General features: G+C 39.5%; 1 protein-coding gene across 1 annotated transcript in view; it reads right to left on the minus strand.

The window, feature by feature from the left end:
* The window catches only part of LOC102214608 (zinc finger protein 385B), a 23,018-nt gene extending 15,134 nt beyond the window's left edge, over positions 1 to 7,884 (minus strand). Inside the window, exon 1 of the mRNA XM_005733934.2 lies at positions 7,613 to 7,884. Coding sequence (XP_005733991.1) covers positions 7,613 to 7,637 — 25 coding nt within the window. The 5' untranslated portion in view covers positions 7,638 to 7,884. The remainder of the gene's footprint in view (positions 1 to 7,612) is intronic.
* Between the last annotated feature and the right edge of the window lie 4,043 nt (positions 7,885 to 11,927).

Consider the following 11,927-nt stretch of genomic DNA (forward strand, 5'->3'; position numbering starts at 1 on the left):
GGAGGCAGCCTGGGATCGAACCACCAACCTTCTGATTAGTGGGTGACCTGCTCTGCCACCTGAGCTACAGCCACCCAAATTCCTGTAGAAATCACACCATGTCAGAGCTCCAAACATTTTAAATGATCAAAGCGTCTCTCCTGGCGTGTCCTTTGCTGACATCAGCAGCTGCTGAGATTAAGCTGCCTATAAACTGATTCTGATCCTTTATTCATTTGTAGCATCCAGCTTCCTGCTGGTCAGCCGAGTTTCCCCGTACAGCAGTGAGATTTATGGCTCTGGCTGCAGTCAAGGTCATCTCTGGCATTCACACCTCTCACACACACATCCAAACACATATTTACGCTCGCAGTTAGTTCTGCTTGGAGGCTCACATGATAAAGACATGAGAAACGAAAACCTTGCACGGTGCTCTGCTGCACCGAGAGCTGCAGACTGCGGCTCCTGTAAGTGATCTGACCCGGGCAGCTCTGTGCCCAGTGGGTGTGGTTACTGAAAAATGTGGCTGATATTTAATCAGTCACATGCCCCTGGTGTATAAATCCAAATGGAGCGGCTGAGCTGCACACAACCTTTTGCTTACAGTAGCAGCATAAATTGATACACAGAGCATTTCTGGTGTTTGTAGCAGGTTAAAGACTGATTTATAGTGATTGAGAGTGTGGAAAGGAGCACTGCTGAGCCACTAATACAGAAGGATTTCTGTTTACAATTCTTTTCTTGTCAAAAAGAATTTTTTTTCCCAATTCCTAAACATATATTTCAAAAAGATCTGTGCTTTTTTGTAGGACAAGTCAATCCCATTGTCACGTCCATTCAATTCCTGATGAATACTTGAATGTAAATACCAAATACCAATCAATTTCAAAAGGGCACAAGACATCAGAAAACAAACTATACACACATCATTATGCACTGAAAGGTCAAAAATCCAACAGAAGAGCAAGGCACATTTTTATAGGCTCATGCATTTTGGTGATTTTTTAAGGCTTATCAGATAAATAATATTGCTTAGCTGAGCAATTAACTACACTAACAGCCAGCCGAAGACATCTGTGCTCTAGTTTTGGCCAGTAAAGTTTTAGCAGTTTATTAGGATCTTAGCACTAAATAGCAGGTATCGGTGTCTGCGTGATGACAGCATACAGACAGTATACGGATGTAGTCTGCTAACCAAGATAGCGACAGTCAGACCAATCTGTGATATCACGGTGGCTATGTCTATCTTTTATGTACAGTCTAAGATTTGTATGACGGTCACTGGCATTTAGTTAGTTAGTCATTCTTAATGCAAACTTAGATGTCTTAGCTGAGACAACTTGACATTAGCGTGATAAAGACGTGATAAACCTATTATAAATGTGACAGAAGGATTACAGAGCAGCAGCATGAAGGCTGGCTCTGTGATTACTTACTTGTTCCTTAGTTTCTTACTTGTTTTTATTATAATTATTATACTAATAATAATAATAATTATTATTATTATTATATTAACTGATGTAACAAAAGAACTTCTCAAATATGAGCTAAATAAAGAACGTTTTCTCTTACCTTGTTTTAAACTGTGGTTGGTCTTCACATTAGCATTATCAAGGTTTATCAAGGTCTCAAAACTGCATTAGAAATAGTATCTGACAATAGTGGTATTGTTGAGACTAGACTAAGTAAAGCTTGGCTAATTTGACTTCATTATAAAGACAGCTCAGTGTTTGTCAGCCCTGTGTCCATCATAGGTGTGTAATATCTATAGCCAAAAACAGACGCAAAGCCACTGTTAAAAAGACAAAAAAAAGTCCTAGATGCATTCGTCAGAGACAGAAGACAAACGGAAAAGGAATATAACATGGGAGAATCTGATTAAAGCTCGTGCTGTCTTCATCACTAATCTGGTGTTCCAGAAAATTCCTCGTCAACATCCATGAGGCTCTGTTCCTCGTGGATGTTGACGAGGAACAGAGCCAGAAAATGCTCCTCTTGAAAAGAGAATTGTCTGTGATGTTATCTTCAGTATGTCTTTATCCACACTGTTAATGCAGCTTCACTCTACATATGATCATCCAGCTCAGAAGACTAAAGAGAAACATCTGGTGCTGTTAATCAGACCCTAAAGTTATTAGAATGGACGGAGCTAAAGTAACTCCACACTGCAGGATGTGATGAAGATGAAAGAGGAGGAGAGGATGTCAATGGAGATGGCAGTGAAGACCGAGATATTTATTTGAGATTTAAACCAACTGAAGGGTCCTACCTGAGCCAGATGTCTTTTTTGGGGGTGGGTTTTTTTTTTATCTCAGTCCTGATGTTTTAGTTCCCACTTTTCTTCCTCTTCCTTCTGCATTTATTCAGTTTGACTCTACTTATCCGCGTTACACTGCTGTAGTCTTTTAACAAACATGCAAACAGCCAAACACACCCACCATGTACTCTGTGTGTGTGTGTGTGTGTGTGTGTGTGTGTGTTAGGGAGAGAGAGAGCGAGAAAGACAGAGAGAGGGAACGTATCAGGTGACTGGAACAAGAGTGGCATGTGTCATCGCTATCTGGACCCCCGAGCCTCAACGTCAGGTGTGTGTTTCTCTATGTGTGTGTGTTACTTCCTAATCCCTTGCTGCTATTTCCTCTAGAGACAAGTAACTCTATCCCTGGGGATGAGAGCGAGAGAGCGAGGGAGAGAGAGAAAGAAAAGACGACCACACACACTACTTACAGATTATACCAGAGGATTAAAGATTACATTACCCCGCTGCAGTCACTGCTGTGTGTGCATGTGTGTGTGTGTGAGATAAGATCAGAGCAGTTGCCGGTTCACACGTCTACGGTTACCACGGGTATGTGCGTGTGTGTCTGCGTGAGTGTATATTACTCATGTTGTGTGGACATAAATCTTTTTACACAGTCACACTGAAATCACCCGACTCCCCATCTGGTGACAAAAAGCAAGTCCCTTTGCTAACTTAAAATGGAATAAGGGCTTATGGCGTTTTTAGAAACTCAAATATTTTAGCTGCAGTAGCGCAAAAGAAACTGGGAATCTGCTGCCAGGCTATCGGCTACCTGTGCAGACACAGCAAAAGCTCATGTGACGACATCAAAATAACGACAGCAGCGGAAGCAATGAGTAAAAGTAACCATGTGTTTGATATGTTGTTATTTAGATAAAAGAAATGCTGGCTCATTCAAGTTTACTTTGGAGTGGGAAAGTTTTAGCGACGTTCCCAACAGAAATGGAAAATTCGGGGGGGGGGAAAAGCATCGCAGTTAAAGGATACCCCACCAGTGCAAAAATGCTCAGGAGGCACAGCAGGTCCTCTACTTAGCAGAAGGTCAGTGGTTCAATCCTCCAGTCTGCACGTCAAAGTGTCCTTGGATAAGACACTGAACTCCAAATTGCTCCCAAAGCATCCATCAGAGTTTGAGTATGTTTGTGATAATTAGAAGGTGCTTAAAGGCATAGAATAAAGCAGCGCATTGATGCAGCTAGTAGGGCCTTAGGTGCTCAGTTACAGTAGAAAACCACTGAATACAGTTAGATCTGTAACTTCTTAGACAATAACACGACTTCTGCAATTTTGTTTCTGTGCACCAGTGAAGTGGCTTTATTTGTCTGATTACTTTTTTAGCCTTTGAAAACACGTCTACGTCTAAAAGTGGCTGTGATTCCTAAACAGTTACTGCGGTATTTTTGTTCAATTTACTAAATTAAAGCTGAAAGTAGCTGTCTAGTTTAAAATCCACTGTGGTGGTGTACAGATGTAAAATTACAGAAATGTGTCTTTGTCTAAAAAGTTAGCAACATAACTGTAAATACCAGCCCGTTAATTCAAAACTCCATCATGGGCGTTGTGTCCCACCACTCCCAACTGTTTATCATGTATATGTGTATATGTTAGTGACAGCCTGCACTGGAACAAATGATGTCCTGTTGAACAAACAATTTCTTGCGCTCATCTAACACAGGCATTCTACATAACAGACATTTTCATCTGAGGCAGTAGGCAAATACAGATTACTGATATTAAAGGATTTTATATTGTCTGTTCAATCAATATCTATTGGTTTGTTTGCAGCAGTTGTGACTTAATTTTGAAGCTGTTGGTAATTATGAAAACAATGAAGTCATAATGTTTTATGTTATGTTATGGTATGTATGTACCAACCATGACACACGACTTCTATATTTGCTTAACAGCTATGAATGTCATCATTAGTAGCAGCCAGGGTTTCTGTCTCTGTGTTTGTTGGTTTTCTTATTTTGATAGTCTCTCATCCCATGTGTGTTACGTTCACTGTTGCTTCCCTTGACTCATTAGTTGGATTCTGTTCAGCTGTGTTCCCCAGGCGTCTCCACTCTGCTCTTACCTCATGTGTATATTTAAGGTATGCGTTTCCTGTTTTCTGGGATGTTTTTTTCTCCCTGGTTCTGTTTCTTGTTGGATTACTTAGGAATTTTTTATTAGAGATCAGCCCGCAATAAAGGTTTGCTTTCAGTTCTACTCAGAAGTCCCGTATCCTGCATCCTTAGGTCCTAAACCTGCCTGCCCTGCTCCCCCACTTTCTACTCATGTGTCACTAAAGAGGTTCAGGTGAGCAGCCTACGAGTGGAGCCTCTATGTGCGGAGTTCCGCCTCAGGACATCCTTTACAGTACAGTATCCATCACCTGCTTCCCACTGCAGAAAACCCTGCAGCTGAAACCACTGCAGCTGCACATGAAGCCTGAAAGTATCAGGATATTAATACACCACTGATCCTTTTGGGAGGAGAACTCGTCTCACTACCTTCATCTGCATCTTAGACATTCCTTATCCACAGAGAACGAGCTGTGGAGGGACATAGGCAGAGTGTGGATCTGCTGACGGCAGCATTAGACATCACACTGCATTATTATTATGCAGAGAAACACAAACATTAGCATAACAAGCTTGTGTGTGTGTGTGTGTGTGTGTGTGTGTGTGTGTGTGTGTGTGTGTGTGTGTGTGTGTGTGTGTGTAAGTAGGTCATGTTCAGAACCTTCTTCATCCAAAAAGAAGACAAACACACCCAGAGCAGACCAATCAAGAATATGAAAGCAGACAGGAGAGCTCCCGTCTGACACTCAAGAGAAAACAGTAGAAACAGACAGAAACATAACAGCACAATCACCTGCAGGAGAAAATTCCTTAGACTCTATAGTGGGGGCTGAAAATGTAAAGCTTATCCTGAGGGCAGTGCTAGGGAAAGGTCACTTTTATTAAAATCTTAAAAGGTTAAGAATTATCATGTTCTGCAACCCTAAAAAGAAACACCACGAGACAAAAGACTTTTACTTTGAAATTAGCTGCGAGATGAGCCGCAACAGTATTTCTTTATATGATCTGTAGCCCTCTCAAAAATATTTTTCTAGTATATTTTTTACTGTTGGCGACAAGATTGTGAAACTTTAATATCTACATCATGAATGAAATCTAAAGCAACAAAAGCTACCCTATAACACAGCTTAAAAAACAGACTCCTCAGACTCTTCACTTTATCTCCATTTCATCACCCACCTGTTAGTGCAGCCACCAGAGACCAAGGGTGTCAGATATCAATGTGAAGTTAAGCCGATGATGTACTCTTGTATTACTTCCCAAATTACACCTTTTCACTTCAGCTAGAGGCTAGAAAGCAATAAAAACACTACAGTAGGACAGTCGATGCAGCTAACTAAATAAAACATAAGCAGTAAACCTCAGAGTCCTCGCCAGAGCACATCTATATATATACCATTACCTGCTAAATCTAGTTGCCATAGGGCAGGAGGTGGGGTTTACCATGGACAGGGCACCAGTCTACTGCATGCATGGAGATGGAGACAAAATGCAAAACGCAAAAACATTCACAACTGCAGTCAATTTAGAATCAGCAGTTAACCTAGCATGCATGTATTTGGACTGTGGGAGGAGACCCACGAAGGGAGAACATCCACACGCCACAGAGAAAGGCCTCAGATAACTTAGAAACCATTATGGTGTCAGATTTAATATTTATTCAGGTGGAAATATCTCATTTGAATGAGAACAGACTTAAATCTATGAACCTAAGCCTTTAAGGACATCACTTTCAGATACTGTTCATTTGCTGTAGATAGTTTTTTAGGCATGCTGCATCTTCTTTCATCCTCCACTTTTCTAGCCTCCTCACATTTTTAAAGGACACATGCATACCATGATGAGACATGCCAAGATTTTGGCTATAGCTCTTTGGAAATCATCTTGTTGGTGCAAAAATGCTATTTCATGCTTGTCAAACTGGATAAATTCTAGTTTTTTTGCAACAGGCTGCTAGTAACAAAGTGCTTAAAGATATAATTTAAAATTGGTTCTTTGCTAAGATGAACCAGCACAAAAGTGGTTCGTCCCTTGATTTAGGCATCTTTTTTATGCTTGAATGATTTGTAAGTCATTGTTTCTCTGAAAATGGTCAGGTTCAAAGACTGGACTGGAAATAAGAGGGGAAAGCAGCTAATGTCCAAAGAAAAACACAAAAAACTTGAAGAACTATTACTTGAGATCATTAAAAAAAATTTACAAGCAAGTCTGGCTTCTTGGAGGCAACATATAAAAGAATGAGGGGTGAGTCAAGACTTTTGCACAGTACTGCAGTCCACAGATTGTGGACACTGCCAAGAAAGGTTGATCTGCATAAATCAAACCAGACATGTTTGCAGTGGTAAAGGGAATCTACTGTGTGTGTTTTTGTCTCCTAAGCACACGATGCTCTGTGGTGATGAGCAGCAGCGTGCATGTAATCACAGCAGTCACGCTATCTATTATAAGAGGAATGTCAGAACAGCCAGGAAGCAGTCACAGAGTCGGTGGGCTTTACTCTCTTCTTATGTGATACACAGTTATGTCTATGAACCTTCATGTACTATATGGAACCCAAATGTTCATCTATACACTGAGATTTCTGAAACATATCTGAGCGAGCAATGGTAGTCAGTACAAGTCAGGCGTACAGTCCACTTTCATATGTTTGTGTGCATTCCCTTTTTATTCCCTTTTTTTGCACGTAGTATAAATCCTGAGTGGAAATTCTGCCAATTAGAAATGAAAAACTCAGTTTATCTGCCTGCTTTATGTAGGTACCAACTTTGAACACACTGTAGTGCTACCTGTAGTGAAGTTGTTGAAAACTGTGAGATGAAGCTATGCAAATTTCACACATTAATATCCCTCTTGTAGTTACCTGTAATAACTTTATTCGTGTCTTAAAATGATTAAAAATAAATAAATCCAAATACGGTAAAACAATTGAATAAAAATGTGCACTTATGTGTACTGAAATAGCAATGCTAGAAACCAGCTCCAGACAATGAGTTGTGTACATAACCCTTCTTAAATATGTATAATAATCTTCTGATGAACAGCTGAGTCTTTCTCTTGGACAGTAACAGTTTTCAACCTTTTTTAGACAAAACTCAGCCTCAGTTGAAAGTGTGAATCCAGGTCACAACCTCCAGGTTCTCCCATAAACACCTAAGTGCCCACATAAACAACATTTCAGACAGAACTTTAAAAAAAAATAGCATCAAAGAACAAAGCGTCTCAATGAGGCGTTAAAACAGAAATAAACAGAATAAGAATTTCCTACCTCGACTCATGAAACTACTCCACATTACGTACAGGAAGACAGCTGTCTCACCTCCTCAGCCTCCTCCTCCTCTCCCTCTTTCCTATCATCTGCTCCCCTGATAACATAAAAAACTAACCAAGAGAAATCCCACACCAAACAGCGCAGACTCGCTGCCTGACTGTTTGTGTGAACGCGGAGAGACACGTGTGTGAGGGTAGAGGAGGGCGACCGACACACAGCGAGAAAGAGACAGAGTGCACAGTGTATGTGAATCACTGAGGTGATGATATTCATGGTGAACGGTGATGACAGCCCCTGTGTCTCAGTGGAAATCCCTCTTTCTCTCTCTCTGTCTGTCTCTCTCTGTGTCACCGGGTTGCTCGCTCGCTCGCAGTTTGTGGCATCATGACAAAAAAAAAAACGGAAAGGAATAAATCAACAAATTATTTATCTACTGACCAACAACAGGGTTTGTCCTCTACTGTTTTCAAAAATATCATGTCCACGCAAACAGTTTCCAAAAAAATAAAGTGTCCGCATAAGCAATTATCTCTGTCCACGTGCACGTACAAAACTGCAACTGAACGCCATCATGACCAGTGTTGGGCAAGTTACTTTGAAAAAGTAATTAATTATAGTTACTAGTTACTTCTTCAAAAAAGTAACTGAGTTAGTAACTGAGTTACAAGATTCTAAAAGTAATTAATTGATTGAATAGTAACTATTGTGTTACTTTAAAAAAAACAAAAACGTTTAACCATGGGGCCAGGGTGTAATTGGCAATTTTTAATTACTTTGCTTTTACTTCTATATTTCACCTTTAAAAACTATTTACTTTGCCTTGTTTGGTATCATCCTTTTCAGCACAACCTCACATGTCTGAATTTACAGTTATGTTTTCATTTTGACATTCTGTATTAACACAATTTATCTAAAATCAGCGAAAAAACATAAAATCCGAGAAGAAAAAAATTATATTTTTTACTGTAACAACCACAAACATGTTTATTGAATCATATTTCATAACTTTACATGCAAATATAAATTGTCAATTCTAAAATCATATGCACAAGTTTTGCAAACAACAAAGTTACTTGCACCCATTTACCTTTTACTCTTTTTTTTATAACCATTTCAAACTATTTACAGAACAATCAGCTGTTCTGCATTCAATAAGACTCTAATTATTTGTGCCACTCCAAAAAATAATTTCTGTCCACTATAAAGGTGAACATCACAGCCTGATACCTGCAGGCCTGACAATCACTCCTCCTGTTTTCATTCAGCAATCCCCCTTAATTCTTCTGACACACAACACAAAACGATCCACATCATTACACACTATTCTATCTGTATTTATTATATTATACAATAATTATTGTGTACTGTGGACCTACCACCGATAGAAACCGCGACACAGGTTTGGTACATTGTAGATTGGGTGAAGCCAAAACTGACAGCAGTCAATAAACTAATCAGCTTTTAAGCTGTGTAGCCCAGCCATACTGCATGCATCAGCTTTATACTGGTCATACTAGTCTTTTACCAGTGTCTTAGCACCAACATGGTCATGAATTATTTTGGGTTAGTGGTCAAGGATATAGTCAGGGAGGCACAGATCATTGGTTCATAGCTGATCGTACCCGGTCGCTACCGCTGAGCCTGTTGTCATCACCATACAGCACTATGAGTGTGTGAATCCATCAGCAGGATCTATTCATACACTGCTGAATACATCAACACAAGACCACACATCAACACTTGCTCTACCCCTTTGCTGTCTAACAAACATGCACACACTGTTTCAATATGTGCCTATTAATAACTCTTTATTTCCCTGCTTATTATGAATGGGGTTTGAGCAACACAACACTGTGACCTTTATTAGCCCAGGAGAGCTAATTAGAGCTAGCTTATTCACGCACACACAGTCAGATGACAAAAGGAAAAACTACGGAGCCCCGCAGGGGACATGGGAGAAAAAAAAATGAAGACGGACTTTTGCGAGATCTCGCAAAACAAACTCGGGATCTCGCAAAAAGTTTCATACATCTCGAAAATGTTGGAGCACTTTTGCAAATATGTGATGTCTTGTAAACCGAGCAGATATATGACGTTTACACAGCTACATTCACGTCTCAAAATATCTTAAAAGTGTATTTTGTGACCCAGAAAGAGTAATATTACAACTAAGTAGCTGACGCCATTGTTGGAATTCAACTTTTGCGAGATCTCATAAAAAACAGAGGGTTGATTTTGACATTTTCACTGTACGTAAGAAGCATCCAATCAGAAACTCAGTTTTTACAATTACCAGGACTCTTTCCCTTTCACCCCTTTCTATAAACTCCAAACACAAAACCCACTTTTCAAAGTGCATTCACATGAATTCTGACTCCAAATAATCCCTATAAAATAGCTTTATCTTCTCTTAAAATCAAACATTCATTAAAAACAAACTCTACGGAGTATTCATAACCGCACCTCTTTGAGAAATGGAAAACGCAGTGCTTCCTTCACCCTTTCAGAACATCATCAAAATACATTTAGTTAAAGCAGTAAACAAATTAGAAACTTTAAACAAAAAGCACACGCACAGTGCTGCTGTTGTTTTCAGCAGCAACACTGCGGACATAGAGAAGAAAGAGGGAAGAGAAGAAAAGAATACCTTCTACAGGAAGAGAAGAGAAAAGACGTAAAGAATATGGAGGAGGCAAAGAGATCTGAAGAAAACAAGAAAGAAAGAGAGTGAAAGTAAAGGAAAGAAATGAAGGAGAGGAGTAAGGAGGAAAGGAGAGGAGCTGCAATATTGTAAATGTAATTAGTCTCATGTGAGTTAATCTCTTCATTTGTACTGAGAAAGTGGATCATGGGAATTCACTCATTTAATTAGCGAATTCGTGGGTGTATAAATGTGTCTTTGTGCGGGTACAAGTGTGTATGCTGCCTCCTGGTGGTCACTAATTGCCACTGACGCAAAAAAAATACTGTAAGTACACTCAGTACAGCACATCCACACTTCATGGTGTAAAAAGTCACGGCTCTCTTTCCCTTTAAGCTAAAAACACATTTTTTCCATTTGTGGTTTTGTTTTTCCTGAGCTTAACTGATGGGTTCAGTTTAAAATGTTCACTCGCCACTTAATTAGGTACACCTTGCTTGTCCTGGGGGCTTGTGTGGGAAAATCCCAGCAGATCAGCAGTTTCTGAGAAACTCAGACCAGCCCATCTGGCACCAAGGACTGTGTCACATTCAAAGTCAGTTAAAGCGGCTTTATCGTCCATTTTGATGCTCCGGGTGAACTGCAGCAGGTCGTCTCAACCATGTACACATGCCTACATGACCTGAATGGCTGCCAAGTGATTTGCTGATTATATTTACGTTAAGGAGCAGAAGTGGCCAGAGAGCGTATTTGTTTGCACACTGGTCACATACAGAAGGACTGACAATTTAAGTACTTTACACAGGAAAAGAGACAGACACTAGTGTATGTAGATGTAGATATACTAAAATCATTTTGTTGAGAAATAGGTGGATGAGGGTGTGACGTTTATCTTCTTTATCCAACAAGATCAAACTCTTCCTTAAGGAGGCAGGATATACAACAATGCAGTTTTGGCAGTGGAGGACTCCCCACAGCTGGTTCATTAAACATTAATGTAAACCATACAGGAATATAAAGCTGAGTGTGTGTTTAAGTTTGTTATTGAACATTGTAATTAGTATTGCACTTTGTCACTGCCTTGAAAGTGCAGACTTGTTGATCCAGAAAATGATTTGCAACAGGAGAAGTTCAAACCTGAGGGTTATTTTCTAATATTCCTTCTCTTCTGCTGACATAATGAGCCACGTTGGCACAACAGCTCATAAACAGTCCCATTAGTATTTTTTTGGTTTGAGATATTTGACTCTGTTTTCTGTATTTTTACTAGAAATCTGCAATGTGGAAATGTTTTTAATTTAGTAGACTTAATTTCACCTGACGAAGCTGAAAAGCAGCAGGTGACACACCCATGACTTCCATTTGGCTTCCTAGCTAATTTTATTAATATCAGGATCATGAATTTCCAATTATCCATGCATTATTCATGGCTGATTCACCATCTTATGCAGTCCTCCTCCTCCTGTTATGTAATTCATGTTTTGAATTTTTACCCACATAGATTCTGTGCACATATTTAGTAGATTCTCTTCATTTTGTTGCAGTTTCTGTGGGTATTTCTTATGTTTTTTTGGCAGAAGTTATGATATAAGCTTTTACTCTACTCATGTATTATTACATGTCTTTGACAGAAAATGTTAATTGTGGTATTTCAACTTTTCCTGGTTTGTA

The sequence above is a fragment of the Pundamilia nyererei genome, unplaced genomic scaffold, assembly GCF_000239375.1.
Source record: "Pundamilia nyererei isolate P.nyererei 1_Seehausen unplaced genomic scaffold, PunNye1.0 scaffold00055, whole genome shotgun sequence".
Lineage (NCBI taxonomy): Eukaryota > Metazoa > Chordata > Actinopteri > Cichliformes > Cichlidae > Pundamilia > Pundamilia nyererei.